The 20,809-nt window shown below is 37.8% G+C and overlaps 1 protein-coding gene across 12 annotated transcripts in view; it reads right to left on the minus strand.

Annotated features, from left to right (window-relative positions):
* SLC4A7 (solute carrier family 4 member 7) overlaps positions 1-20,809 on the minus strand; it is an 89,032-nt gene that overhangs the window by 43,606 nt on the left and 24,617 nt on the right. For all 12 annotated transcript variants that reach the window (XM_082754574.1, XM_082754573.1, XM_082754572.1 and 9 more), the window contains 2 exons: positions 12,132-12,213; positions 309-452 (listed from right to left, as the gene is read on the minus strand). In XM_082754574.1, coding sequence (XP_082610700.1) covers positions 309-452; positions 12,132-12,213 — 226 coding nt within the window. The remainder of the gene's footprint in view (positions 1-308; positions 453-12,131; positions 12,214-20,809) is intronic.

Below are 20,809 nucleotides of genomic sequence, written 5' to 3' on the forward strand. Positions count from 1 at the left end.
AACACACAATCTGGAAAATGGTGTTTAAGTCAAGTAGTATTTTTTAAGCTAAAGGGGAGTATTAAAAAGCCCTGGTCCAACCTATTCAGTGCAGGCTGCTAAACATTCATTCAGACACAGACCCGGATGAAGCCCAACAACTTATGATTCATTCAGATAAAATATAACTACAAAATCCTTGCCTGATTGGAGTTAGAAATACACAATTGCAGTAAGAATAAAAGAAACAGCACAATGTTTAAGCACAGAGTAACTATTTTAAGCTTATTTTCAAGAGACACAAGGAACTCCCACAACAAATTTATTACCATATGATGGAGATTCTCGGCCATCCTCTCTATCAGTTTCTTTTTCTTTTTTTCTTCTGTGATGCCTGTGCCCACGATGTCTATGCCGTCGACGGCCCTGCTTTCCAAAGGGGACGTGAACTCCAATATACACAGCTCTGTGGCCTTTCAAGAAAGTTCAAGAGGAAACAATTGAACAAAAAAAATTACCTCCTGCCCAAATTTAGTATCATTGTCAAAAAACAAGGAGTTTGACAAAGTAAAACAACGATAAAAAAAATCCAGAAAAACTTTGCAGAACTACCTTTATTTAACTAGTGTTACCATTTGTTTTCTGTCTTTCCCCAGTGTCAAGGAATTAATGCTATACTCACTTTATTGGGGAAATGAGTAAGAATAAACTATGGGCCAATTCAAGAACTCAGTTGTGAAACAAGTAATATAAAACAGTCTTGATCTATACTGGAAGAAGCTGTTTGAAAAGCACCAGGAAACTATTAGTAAAGCAGAGAAATTACAAGATACACCTTGTTTGTTTGAAATCATCGTAACAGGATAGCGGCTACAATAGCAAGATGTGATCTCACAGTTAAATTTATAAACTTCAGCAAGTTACCCATAGCTTACAATCTGGAAGTTTTCTATGGTTGAATGAACCACAAATATTTCTCTAAATATCAACACACCTAGCTGAACCTGAGGTTCAAATATATCATTCCTTTAATATCATCAGTTGAAGAGCTTTACAGAAACTTACATCTGAAAATGCATTCCTAAAACATCACACAACTGACACAGTTGTTGTTATCCCCTCCCTCCACCATTCTAGGATCTTTAACAAATTTAGATAGCACATCCTCAAATTAATGCATACTGCTGTTTAAAAAAATTTACTTTCAACATCTTATTTTCCTTTGACCTCTCACATTAATGCAATACTAGCACCAACAGCCTGACAAAAAAAAAAAAAAAAAAAAATCAATGAACTGTTATGAACATATTACTATAATGCCTTCTATAAAGGAGTTAGCATGTACAATAACCTTTTCAATGCCTTTTTAAACAAACAATCTCAGGAAAAGACACATTAACTATAAGCCTGGAGGTTAACACTAAATACTTTGTTTCATACAGTAGAAGAGTTATTACAGAAGACTGACTTTAACAAAAGGAAAAGGAAGTGGTTTTTGAGCTCCTAGAGAGATGTAAATTCAGCAAGTTTATAGAAGCCGAGCAAGCCACAGGAGTTGTGACTATACACATATATGCATATGTATGCACACATGTCAAACATGCCTTCTAAGAAGCATCTTTAAGCCTCAAGATTATATAAATTTGTAAATAATACCTTATAAAACAATATTTTCTGTGTTACACAAGAGAAAGGACTAAGCAAAAAAAAAAAAAATATATCAGTAATATGTGAGCAAGCCCAGCGTTTGTTTCATCTAGTCAAGATTATTTTCTGAATTACATGACCTGAGGCTTGACTCAATTCAAACACTAGCTTTAATAGGAGTGGACTGACTGGGACTATGACCAAATCTGAAATGAAGCATTTTGACAGTAAACTTGTTCCCTTGAAGCATAGAACACAGATTAAGTTGTTGAAGCATTCATTACTACTATTTATCAATAGAGACCTTTCTTTTATGAGTTTCTTCCACAAAGAATAGCCAGCCCTGCTGGGAAGCTGGACCCACACCCTCCATTTCTTCTATTACCTAGGAAATCCTAAACTGCTGCTGTTGGATGCTGCAGGGATATTAACACCAAAAGGCAGAGTAAAGCTGCCCAAGAGTTATACAGGTTGAAGCTTAATTCTAACTTCACAAACAAAAGCACTGAAAAAGCCCCTAAAAATAAAGAGTGCTGTGTCGAGTAGGTCTGTGCTCCCTTAACTTCATTATTCAAATAGGAGAAACTAAAGCCAGAAGATGAACAGATAAAGATTTAGTTGCTAGCATGATTTCCAACAAAACAAAAAACACGTAAGATTTTTCTTCATTCATTCCCAATGAACCGAGAAAAACAACTTACAGTTTCCTTCACCCTGGCCAAAACATAGTAGTAATAGAGGAAAAGGTAACTCTAAAATGGCTATGATACATATTACCAGAATCAGTGTTATTTCAAAAGGAACACCACCTTTTACTTGAATAGTGTTTTTAAAAGCTTAAAAAGTACAATTGCTCGACCTTCAAAGCTTAACTCCCACCAACATTTGTACCACAGCACCACTCGCAAGTAAAGCCTGTTAGAGAATTACTTTAAACCAATCATCAATAGAATTAGTGGACTGCCTGATACTAAATTTAGTGATAGAGAACTCAAGAGATAATTGTACATTTTAATCTAACATGACTTTATCCATGCTTAGCTGTTCAAATCCACCAAGGGTATTTACTATTAAGGCCCTTATCCCTATGAAAAAAATGTAAATGTTAGGAGTTCACTATGTCTCAATCACATGGTGCAAGTCAGTTTACAGTTTATAAGTCAAATAAAGTGGAAACAGAAAATGCTCTGTTTAGATATTCTGGTTTCTTCCCAGAGCCCTAAGAAAATATTAATAGAAGACTTCTAAACTCCTGGAGAGATCAAAATCATACATCCAAAATGCTCTGATGTGGCAACTGTGTAAGCAGAATTTCACACAGGACTTCCTTCTTCCTAACCATCACTTTGACGGATGGACAACTTTTAAGCTTCATACAAAGAATGTTCTTCACTACGCTACCAAGGGAAATCAAGATAACACACCTACACGGAAAGGAACGTTATACATTCTCAAATCCTGTTACTTAGAAGTTTGAACTGCAGAGATGATACTAATTGCTGTTGTAAGGGACATCTGGAGATTGGCTATCTGGTTCAATCTCTCTCAAGAAGGACCACCTTCAAAGTTGAAGCCATCTTTTTGATCAGGTTGCTCAGGAAGACAACCAGTAAAGCTCCAAGTGTAGGAACGGACAACATACTCCACCAAAAAAAAAAAAAAAACGACTTCCAAACATCCAGTCAGCACTTTCCATACTGCATTTTTCATCTGTTCCCCCTCACCCTTTCACTGTGCATCTCTGACAAGAGTCTGACTATCTTTTCCATAAGCTCCCAATAGTCAGCTAAAGATAAAAACTTTATGATAGGAATCGCTATTTAAAAAAAAAATCATCAGATAGTAATACAAAGTTAGGTCATTGATTTTACTTAGAAGCCTTTATTTAAGCAAGTAATGTCATACATGAAGGATCTGCAGAGATCCTAACCTGTTCCATGATACTATAAAACAGGCCAAAAAAGCATCTGGGAAAAAGAAAAGCTGTGTGCTCTCAGGTGTCTCCAACTCCCACATCCCCAAAAACATTACCCTAACATGAAGTATTCAAAATCCATCATCTCATGCTTTTACACTAATTACATCATTACAATTTACACTAATACATCATGGAAAGTACCTGTACACACAAAAATGAGCTCAATGCTATTTATTAGCGCAACTATATCAACTATATCACAGGTTTGCTCAGAAGTTATAGGTACACAAATATGAAAAATAATCTTCAGTGAATTAAGTAAAAGTGAAAACAAATCTTTTCACACCCCAAAACACTTCAGAGCACAAAGATCCTCTCCAAATACATTCTGCTCTGGTAAAACTTTAGGAACAACTAGAATCTCCTTTATACCTCACCCTTCTTTAATGTTGGAAAAAGGAATATCAATGTTTGTATACAATCATCTCAGTTTTCCAAGCATTAACTTCCTACCAAAAAGAACCTTATTATCAGCAGTCTTTTTCTGTGCTTTGTTAAAAGAATTAATTGCCTTTTTTAAAAAATTATATCCTGTTTTGACAATATTGAATTTTCTAACCAAATTTCTATAAAGGAATAAAAAAAAATCCTTTCACAAGATGGTTATTTGCCTTAGCTGGAGCCCACAGGTTCTCCACAGTCCAATATATTTTAGGATCTGTTAAGCCTTCTGTGCCCTATCCCCAAATCCCCTGTTGCTCATAGTAATTAAGTGTATCTAAGAATATGCTCTTTGTACTGGAATGGTTGCGTAGATAGTACTGAAACGCATAATCCAAAAATTTTGTATGCATAGCATATGGTAAAGCAGCTCAGTAAGAAAGAGTGTTTTCTCACTACACAATGAAAGCCAGCATCACATTATGCTGACTGGCAGAAGCAATAAATACCAGGACTCATTACACACAGAAGTGGGTTTCTTCTGTAGACTTTAGAAAAGGCAGAAAAACGAGTTGGATGGGGCAGTCATAAGAGAAAAATGCACTGAATATTTATTTCTATTTGGCACAATCAACAGCATTCAAGAAGACATTGTCAGTAATGACATGAGACGTGGAGGTAGTACCAGCAATAGGAAAAGCCCAGTGCCAGCTGACAGAGCTACACAGGGATTGTGGCACTCCACGTCTGCCCCAGGGCTTTGTAGCCCACAGCCAGCCTCTACCTCTCTCTCCTGGGGAAGGAGCCAGCACTGGGTACCTGGGGGAGCTGGCTGCCCTCGTACCACACATCCAAGTCAGACCATAGCTGGGTTCCACACTCTGAGCTGAAGGTGTATAATCCAGCCTGCCTCAGCAGCGCTCAGGAGAAAGGATGCATAGATAAGATCATTTCGAAGAGTTGTTTCTGCTGGAGAGCAGAAAACCTAGAAACAGACAATTTAGGCAAAAGTTCCATTAAAGTCAAAGGTTGACCTTTGTCCACTAATAAATCAGTGTTCTCAGCCCTTCCCAAGGATGCCAAGCCCTGTAAGTAGGCTAGGCTTCCACAGTCGATACACTATTTATTGAGGATTTGAAGAGAAACATTTGCAAAAAAAATTCTCCACTTCATCAATGGTCATAAATGCATTATTTTACAAACTTGTTCAAATACCTGTCTCTTGTACAACTGCTGCACACATCTTTAAGTGGATTAATTTTCCCCCAAATACCTCTATTTCCTGATATTTATAAGGTGTGAAAAATATTATGGGGGAATCTTGTCGCATATAAGGGTTAACCCTTTCTGAGGAAAAAAAGGTCACCTTTTCTACATAAAAAAAAAGAAAAAAATCTTCACACTTAAGAAGTTTCAACTGTTGTTCAACACTAGCATTTGATGAATTTCAAATGGAGAAGTCATCTATTCAGCAAGAATTCTGAGACCCATCACTTCACAGCTTTAGTCAATGTTTGGAACATCAGTAAATGTTATGGAAAGCCATCAACAGACAATAAGTTGTCTTCTGCCTTGTTTCAAAAATCTTTGAGGAAGCTGGAGCCATCAAGTTCATTTTAAAGCTTCAAGTTTCAGTTGGTATTGTTTGGTAAACTTCTGTATCCTGGCCCTACTGCTTGAATAACAATTTTACATGTTTCAGATTATGAAACTGCCATTAATTACCTTTTCATAAAATTTCTGATACATGCAGTCAGAACAGGAGCATCACATAAACTCTCAGATAAGTTAAGACACCACTTATGTCATACATTTTTAAATAGCATTGCTTCCATCTTGGTCCATTTTACATTAAATATTTATTTTAAGCATTTATGTAAAAGGCATTAGCTTGTTTTTAATGGCTTCTATTTTAAAAAGAACTTTGTGCTTAAAAGAAATGCTAAAATTAGCATGGGAGTTTCCCAAAATGGATTTTAAGCATTTAACTATAAGCTAAGTTATTGTCTGCTGCAGATGTTCTCAAAGTAAATCTTTTAAGTTTAAGTGCTGAATCACTTTGTTTATTCCCACTGTTTAACCTCTAGTAGTGGATTTACAGCATTGTCAGCTTTGGAGAATGAATATTAGATTATCTAGCCTTTCTTGTTAGAAATTGTAACAACTCAAGGGTACTCATTTTTCAGCACTGCTTTCTCGTTCTATAGAAAAAATAGTTGCATATTAAAAACATATTCTTTGCTACTTCATTTCCTTCAAAGATTATTTCATTTAAGATTCTCTATTTATATAGGAATCATCTACTTTAAATTGGCTACGTAATAAGGAAAGCTAAAGTGAATTGTATGATCCCCTGCACGTACTCCACTTTCCATGGAAAAGTCATTGAATTACTGAAGTCTACACCTCCCATAGAGCAACACCTAAGTCATAATATTAAACTAAATTTGTAGGAAAGCTGTCTTGCCTGAAAATGTTTTCATTACTTTAAACCAGAATTGAGATAGAGTATCACACCCATTTTATAATACTATACAATGCCTTTTAAACAAAATAAAACCAAAATCAAAATCGTACTGCTATTTTAATCTAATGAATATCTTAGTATATATACAAAAAAAAAGTTAACCTTGTTCTAGTATGAAAACTGAGTCTTATTCCTTCCTCCTCAGTCTCAGCTCTGTCAGAAAGACTGTAAATGCAGATAATATCTTTCACAGAAAGATACAAAACATCCTGTCACCAGCCACTAATGAAATAGGGTACACAGGAGGGTTCCTTAGCTGTTGAGACCACTGTTTGTAGAATGAGTAGTTTCCCTTAATGACAACGGTGGTATCAGAACTGCTAATTTTTTTTTTCCCCCTTTTAAGTCTATGCAATAGTTAGCCAAGAATATGAATTTTGAGGTGCAGTAGTTCATACTTTCTTTTTACACTCAGTTCCTGTTAAATTACCATCAAGAATTGAGAATTAACTTCCAAAAAAACTGGTCTAGAATTTAGAAATAACCTCCCGCCTTTTAACATCACCACCACATGAACATTGAATATTGTGTCTAGGCGTTCTGGGTGCTCTATTCAGTTTTATGCCTATAAAACTGAATAGAGCAGATTCTATTGGCAGATTTCCCTCTCAAAAGCCATCCTGCAAGTAGTTTTGATACCATTTAAGCACTTAACTTTGCGATGAACAATATTAATAATACAATAAATTGAGAAAAATTACTCCTTGTACAAAGAAGTCTCAATGCTGTACAAATTAACAGGAAAAGAAGTCACATGGAACTTGCCTGTGGATATGCAGATACCCCATGGCAGAAGTACAACATATTGTGTAACTGTAAGTTTCAACACACAGGTGACAGAGGTGTAGTAATGCAACCTAATTCCAACGTTTACTTAATCAAGATTCCATTAAAAGTCGTATTAGGAAAACATCCTTGATTTTTGTAACTTACACAGAAGAGCTGAGCACAGGTACTCCTGAAATATTACATTTCTGAGCAATAAGGACAAAATAATTCATTCTGTACCAGCTACTAGTTTAGCTGGTACAAGTGAATATTTTCGTTGCTGCTGCATATGACTCAGAGCATGTTGAACATACCTAACATGTCCAACTGTACTGTACCTGAATAGACATGTTTTCACTTTGCTCTCAGTTCAATTTAAATTAACTTTGCAGCTCAGGGATATCACTAGAGCCAATGGGTGAAAGGTGGCCTCCAAGAATCATTGATGAGCATCCTAAATTAATTTTATTTTCAGAACTAGTTTCATGATGCTTTATTCTACTTTTTGATCACACAAAAAGGTGTAATTTCATTAACACAGCATTTAGAAATTCTTTTCAGTTAAATACAGTTCTTTTCTAGACCATTAGGGGGTCTTCTTACGACTCAAACATTCATTCCATAGTTTGAGAGCCGTGAAAAAACGCGTTCTGCCTAAATTAGTGCAGCCTATAATTAGGGAACATGAGAAAGTAAATACTAAGCATGTTTTTAAAGGGCCAGCAGCTACAATGCCCTGTTACGTTACATCTGTTCACCTGCCCCGTGCAATGTGTTCTCTTGAAAGTTTTTGCAGGAACTACTCCTGGGTTTTCGAACCCTCATAGTTTAGATGCATCTTAAAGGTAGATTAATATTAAACCTACCACCAAAAAACAAACAAATGAAAAAGTTAGCAGTACATTGTAACTTGTTGTGGAATTTAAGTTCTCTTTGTTCCCCAAAGCCCTTTTATAGTGCTGAAACAATTTCTGATTATTCACAGCAATTGCAAAACTTGCAGAACAAGTTTTCCATTTAGATATATTCATTTCTAGGGGGAAGAAAAAGTGCAGGATGGTTTAATTATCTATCCTTATCAACTAAGATGAACAGAAAAGCACAGCTGTTTTCTTAAAGGAAAAACATGGCTTTAAGCCATCAAGGTATCAGAGATAATAGGGTCACTTGAAAAGTAAACACTACTTACACCTGCCACAGGATAGTGTTAGAGCAGCTACTAAATCAACTTACGTTTTGAAAGCTGCTTCTTGGATTTATGCCACAGAAAACTAGTCTACTGAGACAGACACTCAACCTCAGATTGTTTCTAGAACAAAACCTCTGTTATGTGTAAACTCCTTATCTTTGCTATGCCTGCAACTGGTCTGCTAAGAGTAACAGAAGATAGCCCTTTTACCCTAAGCTAGATCTAGTAAATGCATCCACAAATCAAGCTGAAAAGCCATCTATGAATTTGAAAAGATAAGACCTAGTAATATCAAGCCAAACATAGCAACTCAGGTTTTAGAGCACTTACCTAAAACATGGTCCTTAAGAGAAAGATGGGATATAATACCTCTGCCATTACTATTCTTGCCTTACTTCCATTCCATCCTTACTCCGCTGTTATTCTCATTCGTTGAGGCTTAAAGTGTCTGGCATCAAGCTAAGAACATTAGGTGCTCTTAAAGATGCTATTTTAAGCTGTTATTCCACTTTCTAGCTCTTCTGTAAACTGACATTTGTTATTTCAAAGCATGGCCTTACAACTTTGGTAAGAAGTGGTACCTTAATTTATTACACAGTCTGCCCACAACTGCAGTTTACCATTTCTATCTATTTTCCTTTTACAGGGAGAGTTGCAAAACAAGTAGCCTATTTCTAACCTTTCTAACCTAAATACTGTCACTCTGGATAGGTACCACACTTCCCTGCAACCATTAACAGAGCCCTAACTCCAAGATTTATTTTGCATTTAGCAACTAGTCTGCTTTCCATTGACATCACATTGGCATTCCCATCACAAAATTACCCGAAAATAGTCATCCAGTACTGAGAGCACCAAAAAATGTTGCTCCAGCATTAGTAATAAATCATGCCTTCTGCAGCATCAAACAGATCAGCATCAGTTTGTAGATGCTTTTAAGCTGTTAAATTATCACCTGTCATTGCTGGCTTTCCAGGTTTGATTCTTCACATCATAGCTGAACTGAATTAATTGATTGCTGCCTCTCCTTGAAAGTGAATCAACGCACACTTCTGGAGGGGTTCCAAATTCCTAGAACTCCTTTTCAAGTCACCAGAAGAAACAAGTTGGAAGACTGGACTGAAACAGCTTCAGTTCTTAAAACACTTACAATACTTAGTGCTACTGTAGATCTTCCTAAGCCTACAAGGAAATTTTCACAAGTCAATAATGAAAAATAATACTATCTGGAATTTCCTACTGCTTGCAGACAACAATTCCATTTCCCCCCCTTGTAAGGTTTTAGTACCAGAATTAAAAACAAAGCTCCCTACCTCCCCCCGAACCCACATGCCTACTCTCATCATCATAGCTTATAATTAGTGATCTCATAATAAACAGGACTCTAAGATCATATAATTTATCATCTCAGACACCCTGAATCTAAACAATTCCTTTTGGTGAATCTCAGAGAAGTATACCAGTCAAATGACTATATTTACATACATTTCTCTTCAGTACAGGAAAAGAAAAAGTTCTTGTTCTTACTTCTGAATGGTTACCACTGATAGAAGTCAAAATACATGCTGTCCCTCCCTTTCCCCACTCTACTATAAAAAAGACCAATTTTCTTACAGATAATTAAGAAACTACAGAATATAAGTAATTACAAAAAAAATAATTCTGGCTACTCCTAAAATACGTGCCTCTCTGAAGCTTCAGAAACATGTTAATCCTACTGCAATACATTTTTGTCTGAGGTTTCTTATTAGCTACATTTAATCTCTGTATAGCCAGCACTCCCTTTACAAAATGACAATGTCTTGCTCTGAAGAGAGCACGAGGTAGCCAAAGAAAGAAGCAGGCTGCATGGCTAAGAGCAAGATGAGGACAATGAAATCTCTTCAGTTCCTCCCTTCAGTAGTCGTTACATTGACTCGAACGCTCATGAAACACAAGTTTGAGTTTCACTGTAATTTATTCCTTGGCCATTGGTAACAAGACAGCAGGTATTTTCACAGTCAGCAGTACAACTGCTAAAACTGCCTCCAGAAGCCTTAACCACTGCCTTTCCATCCCTACCTTGTGTCCCTGCAGTGGGGTACTGGCTGAGGCATTCCTGTGCCTGTGCCATGAAAGACTGGGGAAGTGATCCAGCTGCACGTTCCCATGTCATTCCTCCTCGTGCTGAGGCATTCCAGCTGCTCAGCTCACTGACAAACTACTCCAGCTGAATGCCTGCCTCCTCTTAACCCCTGCCTCCCTGCAAAAACACACCCGTGCTTGTTTTGGTTCATCTCCCAGAAAAACGCACGAGAAGGAAACGAAGGAGGAGACAGCTTAAATCTACACTGAAGATTTAACTGCAAAAACAGACAGTGAAAAAGCTTCACAGCAGCTTAACCCTAACTGAATTAGCATCACTGCACTTCCGCACCTCTACCCCTCAGCCTTATGCTCATACCTCCTCTCAGCACTGGCAGACACCCACCTGTGTGGCAAAATGGTTCAGGGTACTCAATTCGTGAGATCTCTCATTATGTTCCTTTGGGGTCAGGGGTGTTTCTTCTTCAGCTGGCTTACTACATTTAACCACGCTTGTTGTACAGTCAGACAAACAAAGCGTCAGCTCAAGACAGAAAGCAGTAACAGAGAGAAGGGAACACAGCAAGAATATAACTGCAAGAGCAGCAAATAACTTTAATCACTTTAAACTGTCCCTTGTTAGAATACAGCATAAGAAAATGAGGCATTAACCTAAAACCAACTTTTGTCAGCTAGAAACTGCTGCTATAAGGGCTCTCTGCTGTTCTGAAGCAGTAAGAGTCAGCAGTTTCAGGAAATACTACTTACCTTATCTACTGATAGTCTCCAGCATTTCACAAATGTTAATTAAGCTTCAGAGCACAGGAAAGTAAGATTTTTACCCTGCATACTTTTTCCTCTTTTTTTTTTCCTCTTGCATCACTAAATGACATATGTGAACTTTCAAGCCAATCTACTTCCTTTCCAAGCCAGCAAGGAATTACACCATAGACAAAATATCCCTTTTTGATTTTGGCATATGAAACTGACTCAATGTCTTTTTTTTTTTTTTTTTTTTTTTTTTAAAAATGTGCTAAATGCAGGGTTCTGGGTCAAACAATGACTCCATAACACTTCTCATTGATTGTAGACAGGATGTACGATTCAGCATGGAACTAAAGCAATGTATCTTCTTAGTCAGTCAGTATTTGAAGTACATGATTACAGTCCCAAGAAGTTTTCCGAAAAGAAAACAAACAACTTCCTCATGATCCCTGTTTCCCTGAATTTTGATTCTGAAGAAGTTGACATCATTCATGCTGGGAAACAACTTGTTGAAAGTGATTGTTTCTTCAAAGCTACATTCTGATTGTTAGTCTTAGAAGCAAAGCTTTCGAAGAAAAGCTTTGTAACTATCTTTTAAAGATTTCTTTTCAGTGACAGATTTAAAGAACATTGAGTACTTATTAGCATGTGCAGTGACAAAGACAGCACAAGTCATCTGCAGTTCCTTGACTTTAATTCCTAGAATTGCACGTTGGCCATAAAATTCTGATTTTTTTTTTAGTGATACTGGTCGCACTCAAAGGAAAATAGATATTTTATCCTGTGGGGGGAAAAAAGCAGGTTAAGCAAACAGAGAGGCCCCACAAACTTACTCTCTAGTTCTTCTTTCTCAAAGTTTGTATTGATAGTAGAGCTGATTTTGCCCATATCCACAACAGCTTCTTCATCATGACCCTGAAGGAACAAGAGACAAGTTTAAGTTACGAAAATCCAAATAAAACTAATTTTTTCTGAATTCCTGAAGATATTCTGCTGTTCTGGAAGCTGTCAAAAGTTTTCTAAACTAATAAAAGTTCACCTCTTAAAAACTGAGAAAGAAAATATAAATGAAAAGCTACGCATACAATTCCTCAAGAAAACATTACTTTGTATTGAAGAAAAGCATCTTCTTTCACTGCTTGTGAAAACATCAGTATGACTAAGGCTATATAAACTACATGTCATAAAATAATGAAGCAAATTAAGCTAATTATTTGTTTAGAGTCATCAGGAAGGACAATTTAAAACTCATTATTTACACAAATAATTGCCACTGTACTTTAAGAGATGCTCCTACAAGTTTAAAAACAGAGTCAGCTGTCCTGGCAAAAGGCAAAAAGCTGGACAAAAATTCACATCAGAATTCCAACCAGTATCATAATAAAGAGAGGGAAGGGAGACGGGCACAAAACACAACAGCCGGACAGCCTGAAAAAAAGGACTCAGAGCAAATGCTGTCTACAGAAACCTAAAACCATTTAACTTAATGCCAATGAACAGAAACAGTGAACATGAAGTTGTAATGGAAAACCAGAGAACAAATCCACAGATATGCTAAATACCACTGAATTTCCTTTTGCAATGCTCTTGATTTCATCTTATCAAGGATCAGGACGTACATTTCAGGATTGGAATCTTCTTTTAGCTTCACTCTCAACAGCAGCGAATCTACTTCACTAAATTAACTAGCAAATTTTTCACAGTTCCAGCAGTTCCCATTCAGAGACCTTGAACACGTTTGCTTAGGAAACTATTCCTGCGTAGGATTTTCTGGCACAAATAAGGAGCTTTTATGAACCAAAGGTTATATGTAAAGGGGTGGCAAAAGAGTTAAGCTACACAGCTCGAGGGCCTCTTCTAGACAAACGGTTTTGGAAAGATCAAAATAATCAACTGTTCACTCAGCTTTCAGCAAGAGGCTTGTTAACCAGCCACACCCCATCTAATTCATGCTTTTTATGTACAAGGTTAGACAACAGCAGTTGCGAGATGATCTTTTCCAGTCGTTTACTACCAAAACCATACCACTCATCCTGTAAAAGCACAATATCTGAAATACGTAGAGGTTCAAGGACAGGTTTCTTATCTGTGAGTGCTTTCTCTAAATCCATGTAGCACTACACAGAACACATCACTAAAACACACCTTTACACCCTGCCTTTGGCACAAACCTGACAAAGTAACTCAAAATAACTGAGCTGGAGAAATCTCATACTCTCACCTCAGAACTGAGACCAAAGCAACATGAAATTTGCCTCTCTCCCAATGGATTGCATTTCTTAGAATGCAGTTTTTATTTTCTTTTAACAGCTCACAGCATCCAGCCTCCTGGCAGAACAAGATCTCCCCTTGAACTGCCGCTGCCTGCCCTCATGGAGGGTTTTACCACTTTTACTACCTGTAGTAGCCAGCCAACTGCTGAAGAATGCTGGCCCTGCTCTTCCAGATCCTGCAGGCAAACCTTTTTTCCTTCCTCCCCTAAGTCAGATTTATCGATCATGAAATCAGATATAAAGAGCTGTGCCAGCTGCTTCCATTTATTTACTTAAATAACTGACTTCATTTCTCAGCTCACCGAACCGCCTTTCCTTGTGGCTGTGTGACAGCCAGGCCCACCACAAAGCATCTGGCTGCTCACCACTGCTGGAAGCTGCCCAGTGCCACGTTTTGGTAGCTCAGTGCAGGATCTATAATAATGGTTTTGTGATGGAAAAAAAAAAAAAAGCACAACCCTGAATCGGGAGTCTTATAGGGACTGGGAACCCTTACAGTGGTGATATTCACTAAAACTCTCATCTTGGAATCACTCAACAGCACAGTGCTCTGAGTGTAGAGCAGGCCTGTCCTCTCACACCGAAGTGAGGAGGATGAAAATCAACATACTTGTACAGCAGCTGTAAGCAAGAACCCCTCTCCCTACCCCAAAAAAAAAAAAAAAAAAAAAATCAACAAAGCTCCTCAGTCTCTCTAAAACGGGTATCTACTACAGTGTATTATACACCATGAAAAAAAAAAGCCAAATCATTGACTAGTAGGACAAGTAGGTTAAAGAATATGAAGATGACCAATGGCTGGCATATACAGGAAAATAAATATTTTCAGATGAGGTTTAAAATGGAGACAGTAACAAGTGTCTTCCCACTTTGGAGACGGTTGTAACAAAAGCAGCTACACCACATACAACATTAAAAGCAGCTGGCACTATGTAAATAAGCAAGATACAAAATAACACCTAGCACATGGCAGAACTATTTGATGAAAACTAAGGGAGGATTCTGTGGCCTTAAGAATGGGTTTTCATGGCAGGTGTTACACAGTAGCTCCATTTTGCCACTGCTGTACTGCAAGGGCAGAGATGTGGATGCATGTTAGAAAACCGAAGTCCTTCATGGCCTAGACCACTACAGATCAGTTTAGGTGTATCTGGTGGGCAGCTGTGTGAAACTGCTACTGGGTCGTATTAATAAAGAAGTGGCAGAAGTTCAGAAAGTATCACAGCGTGGGGAGGGGGCATTCCTGCCTCCTACACACCAAAACAGGATTAAAGAGCCCTTCAGAAGATGCCTGTATAATGTAATCAGCCTCTGCCAGCTCTTTGGTCACTGTCCTGGAGGTATGGAAAAAACTGTTGCAGGGGGACTCTCAACTCTTACCTTTACTGAAGATGTGTTTTCCAGCACAACTTGGGGGGGGGAAGCTAACATACATAAAGCTAATAGCAAAAGAGGTCTAGAAGCAGCATTAGAAAACTTAAATTAATAATCTGTTGGGGCACCAAATCCATACAGCAAAGCTTTTAACTGCATTGGTAAGTCCATAATGCTACCCAGGAGGAGTGGAGCATCACTGCTTTCCAATATCAGTGACCCAAAATTAGAAAGTTACATGCCTGTAGTACACACCACTTTACAGAATCAGATATGCATGCAAAGGCAGCGCATTACTAGAAAACTCAGAAGCTAGAGATAAAAATAAAGATAACTTAGCTGATTAATAATATTTAAGTGTCTTACACTTTGAGAGTGGGGAAAAAAAAAAAAAAAAAACACTAATATTTGGGAAACTGCTGTCAAAAAAAAAGCCTCTAATTAATCAATAATTAGCTTCATGGTTGCAGTCATATAGCCAGCTGAAGTATCCTAACTTCTATTTTTCTTCCTCCTTAAAAGCCCTTTTAGGATATCTGGAAGCTTGCCAGATACACAGTTTTCTAGCAATAAAGGACAACGAAGTTTTTCTCCCAGTCACTGCACAGACTGCTGCGTGCTGAAAGAAAGTTACACACACACCATGGAAAATTCATGCGCAATACGAGATTCTGTTTGGCCCTAGTAATGTTTTGAAACTGTACTTGCTGAATCCCTTACACCGTGCTATTAATATTTATCATCCCTTGCTTTTAGTAAGAGGTACTTTGCCAACTTCATACGTACAGAAGCAGCCTTCAAAACCACACCATGTGAAAGTAACGTCTTTTGAGATTAGATTACAGAGAGGCATGCATGCCCTTGCAAACCATTCTATCGCTATCTCAAAGTACTCAACATATGCAACGACTCTTCCAAGAATAAACCATTAGCAACCACAAATATCATACATGAGAAAGCGTATCGTTTATAGCCTTTGTTTAGAAAAGCACAAAGCATCATTTTAATGCAACTGTTTGTGATGCCAATAGCAAATGCTGTCATAAGATACTTTTGCCTTAGGTCAAGTAAAAACAAATTAAAAAAAAAAAAATCTAGTAAGTTAAAGTAAGTTATAAAGCTGATTCCAAGCTACTACTGCTTTTTCCTTGCTAAAAATAAAGTCTGTAGGGCATAGGTTTCCATAATTATAGATCTACCACGTCAGTTTAAGGCATAAGTGAGAGAAAGCTTTCAGCTGTTGAATCAAAACTTGTTCCCAATTCGGTTATCTTTTCATTTATAAACTTTTTACAAAGTAAGAAAGTTCAAACAAAGAAAGGTGGGACTGTTTACAGTCAGTCAGCTTCCCCTTCTCAGGGGCATAAGGAGGCTGGCAGTACCTCAGCAAGCATTCCTCTGCAGTTTACCATTGATTTCACATGAAACTTCACGTACAGTAGTGCCACAGATGCCCCAAAACAGCTGACGCAGATGAGTCAAAGCAAAATTTAAGACTCACTTCTAACATGTAACTTCTGTTTTTTTCTCAGCAAAGAAACCAAATAACAGAGGAAAAGAAGAAACAGCACAAGCAGCAACCCCATCAGCCTTCCAAACTTTCCCCAGCACAAAACTCAAATCCCTTTCAACTGCTGTGAACCAGACAAGACTCTTTTTGGCAGCAGAATCCAGCTACAGTTCCTCCTCTGGATTTTCAGATGACTTTCAGATGACTTTTTTCAGTCCAGGAAAATAGAATGAATCCCTTTCTATTGCAGACAAACAAGCATCCAAAAATTGCCCACACCTTACTCATCTACCTTCCCAAACATCCGCCTTCATTCAGTACAGTACACTTTCTGAATCTTAAATGTCAACACCACATGTTTCATAAGAGTACTATTTTTAAGAAAACATCAATCCTAAATTACATGAAACGAAGGAAAACAGTCAAGTTTGCAAGGATTAAGTTGTCAACCTCAACTGCAGCATGCGTCAGTTATCATCTAGTGGACTGGCACAAATATGACGCACCGAATATGAAATGTAAAGGAAACTTTCCACTGTCACCTGTGCAAACTCTTCTCGCCATGCAGCTCGCCTAACCTTACACAGTCACATACGCATGACAGACCAGAAGGGCTCACTGATGAACAGCATTACTGAATAGCTGCTTACAAGAGAGCTGTAGATGTACATAACCATGATTAAGAGAAAAGGAGAGTCTCTGCACAGGGTGGTTTGCTCTGGGTATTTTGCTCTTCATCCTTTCATCACCAAAACACCACCCATCCAAACCAGCATGCTGTCTCCAAGAAGACACAACAGCAGATGCCTACACAAAGTCTCCAATAAACTTAAAAATCAGTGCGAAAAATTTTAAATGGTTGATCTAGACCTAGGAAGCACAGTCCATCAAACACGTGTTGTTTTTTTTTTGTTGTTGTTGCATTGTCAGCCCTCGATTTGTTGGACTTGTATTCAGATGTAAACAGATGATACCTATCACAGTTCCAGTAACAAAACAATAAAAGAAAAAGTAAAAGGAAACAAAGAAAAAAATACCAATACTGCTTTAAAAATAAACCTTAAGGTGGAAAAAGAAACTAAAACCTTTATTTCGACCACATCTCACTTAAAAATAACTGAAGAGGAACTATAAAACCTGAATTTGTACTTGTTTTACAGATGTGTGCACAAGTGTGCATGTATGTTCATATATATATAAAAGACTTAATATAGAGGTGTATAGACACACATACATTTGTTTTGTCACACTGCTACTGAAATTGTGCAGAATAATTAATAACCAGTAGAGTAATTCATGATAGGCTTTCACAACAGCTGCTCCTATACAGTTTGTTTCAGAAACCTGCATTTCTCTTCTAAGCACACTTAACTGTCCATGTGGTCAGGAGATAAAATACATCTCCAATTTACAAAATATATGTATAGCCTCTCATCTACCCATTCAGTCTCCCAGAACTGCAAGCTAATAAGCAGTAATACTTCAGAAGGAAGGGGCAAAAAAAGTCAGACAAGACCAGTGTATATCCTAACCTTGTATGACAGATCTACCAGTAACAGCAACCCTGGAAGTGAATATGGAGAAGAAGCCTGAGAATTAGTATTTTTGTTAATGCCATCTATGGCTCCTCTCTAAAGAGCTTGAGGCCCATCATTCTACCAGTGGCAGCTACCAGCACTAGGTCTATGCTGCAGCTCTTCCGCTGCCACCCTTACAGAGCACTAATTATCCTTTGGTAAAGTGCTTTTGACCTGGTTTACCTGGAGGAACGACTAACAGCAGCACTTGGGAAGTTCTAAATATATTGTTTTACCTCTCTGTCAGATTGATTCCCCTTTTAAATCACAAGTAAGACGAGCCTATGGTGGGGAGGAGGGCAGGCTTCTCCAGTTGCTGACACCTTGAAGGACAGACAGGATGTGAAAATCCAAGTTCTTTCTGAATAGTAGTAAGCGGAGGTATTATTCAGCCTATTAAACAGCTCTAGCAGAGTTAGGGGAATGGCCTATAAATGCATTTTAACTAAGTCATTTGGGCACAGCATCACGGCCACGAGGATACTGTTTCCTCGGAAGTTGCCGAAGCAGCGCCGTGCCACCCGCTCTAAAATAAGCGGATCGACCTGACAGCCACGTGAAAATACACCGAATAGAACGAGGGCCTGTCCCATTTGTTGGCACGCAATTTTTAGCTGGGCCTGCCCTTTAAATACACACAGGTAAGAATAAAACAAGTAATAATGTGCAAAGAGAACATTTGCCAGTTGTAGAAGAGGAAGCCCACTGTACTAGTGGGTTCTCCTTGTTCCTATGTGCACAGGAACAGCTGTTTTCCAGATATATATTTCCCCATTATCGTAGCAGTAGCTTTTACCCAAGCACTATAGGCAAGACTCAAGTACAGCTCAAGGGCTTTTGGGTATCATTGCCCCCCCTCAATTCTTCCTGTGGTTATACGATTACTGCCTTACACAACTATCCTCACATGTACGCGGGAACCCCTCCCAGCCTCAGCAATATTCTGAGCCACAAAGGGAAGTTTGGCACCTCGACTTCGGCAATACCACAGTCACAGCAAGAGAGGTTAGGAATATTTAAAGAAGTTTCTCTATCCTACTAATCCTCTAATTAACTGCTCAGCTTATCCCAGTAAATACTGAACTCTCACCAATCCGCTTCTAGAAGACTTACAAAAAAAAAAAACAAGGAGCTATACAGAGCATCAGTTTGGATATACATGCCCAATAGACATCAGTAGACTTCAACAGACTCTGCAGGAGTTGCATTTTATTTCTTTGAAACCATATGTGGAGGACAGTAAAGAAAAAAAATGTATACATGCTACTTAAAAATAATCACCATTTTGGGGAAAAAAACAGTTCTGAACACATTGCTATTTTAATACATTTTCCTTACTGCACCATTGACCATTTGGTGATTATAAATAACTAATTTATAAATAATTTCAGTGGTTCTAGCAGATATTAATCAGGCCACTGTCACGCTGAGCACCACAACCTGCAAGACAAACCATGGCCCTGACAAATCAGACAGCAATAAACACAAGGCCATTTAGTAATCATAACGCAAAAGGAAATGAGAAGAAAAAGAAAAGAAAACACTGAAAAAAGGTTGGTCACAATAGTGACTTGCCTTCAACTATACCACACTGTTTGCCAAAGAACAGGGTTAGAATGAACACAAGAAAAAAGGATGGCTCGATTAATATTATATCAGGAAATGACTAAAATACAAGAGAAAATTAAAATGAACCCATTTGAGTTCAACCAAATGTCAATTCTGTGAGCTGGAAAATTTACCACTGTGGATAAAGTTAGCAAATAATGTCACCAATCCAACACAAGAGATCAAGTTGCATATTAACAGTCTCGTAGTCATTTTGCAAAGTTGCATTTTATCACTGCCTCACAGCACAAAATTTCATTCAAAAAAAAAAAAAACATGGCTCCTTTCATTTTTTTTTTTACTATAATTTTAGAAAGAATTGAAATCAGTTGCCCAACAGCCAAACAAAGGCTCTTAAGTTTTAAGGCACAACACTGAATGAATACAAACATGAATCAATTTTGAATGAAGCAGTGCTTACTAATATAGTAACCCAAATAGTAACATCTTTGCCACCAGCCACCTCAGTGAAAGGGAATTGAGAGAGAATATAGCATTTCTTCTTAAAGGGAAAAAGCACATACTCAATTTTCAAGTCTTGTAGTTGTAAATGAATGACTACTTTAAATAATAGTGTATTTAACCAGAAATGATAATATGCATAAATGCATAAGCCAGAATGATTACACATCTTGTTCTTACAATGGTTTAATACGTGCAAAATATTAACACACCACCCAAGACTTCCTTAAATGTTGCGTTTCACTAAGAGAAACCTAGCAGCTACTTCAACTCACATTTTGTCCCCTTCCTCTCTTAGCTGAGTACACAGGAAACTGAGCTTTGCCGAGCCTTCGAAAAGCTGAGAGATTTCCTTCAGGTTTTATGTCAGCTTTAACTAGTACCTGTTTAAATAACAGTCCCTACCAACGTGTCTATGCCTGAGATAGCTCTGTGCTGAGTTCAAAGCAGAACCACAAAGGAAAACAGAAGTTACCATACTACAGAGCCTAGCAAACAAGTCAATGAGATGCATCCTAACGTGTGCAAGTGAAACCCTTTTTTATTATGCCCACAAGAGGAAAATGGAAAATTCAGTGGTCTCCTCATAAAATTTACATAAAATAATTCAGAGGCCTTTAAAGCTTTATAGCTGAGGAAAATTCCACCCCATAGATTTTAGTTTCCAGGGAACTGTAAAGTAGTAAACCCTGTTACACACTGCATTG

This window comes from Aythya marila, assembly GCF_965140915.1.
Source record: "Aythya marila genome assembly, chromosome: 2".
Classification (NCBI taxonomy): Eukaryota; Metazoa; Chordata; class Aves; order Anseriformes; family Anatidae; genus Aythya; species Aythya marila.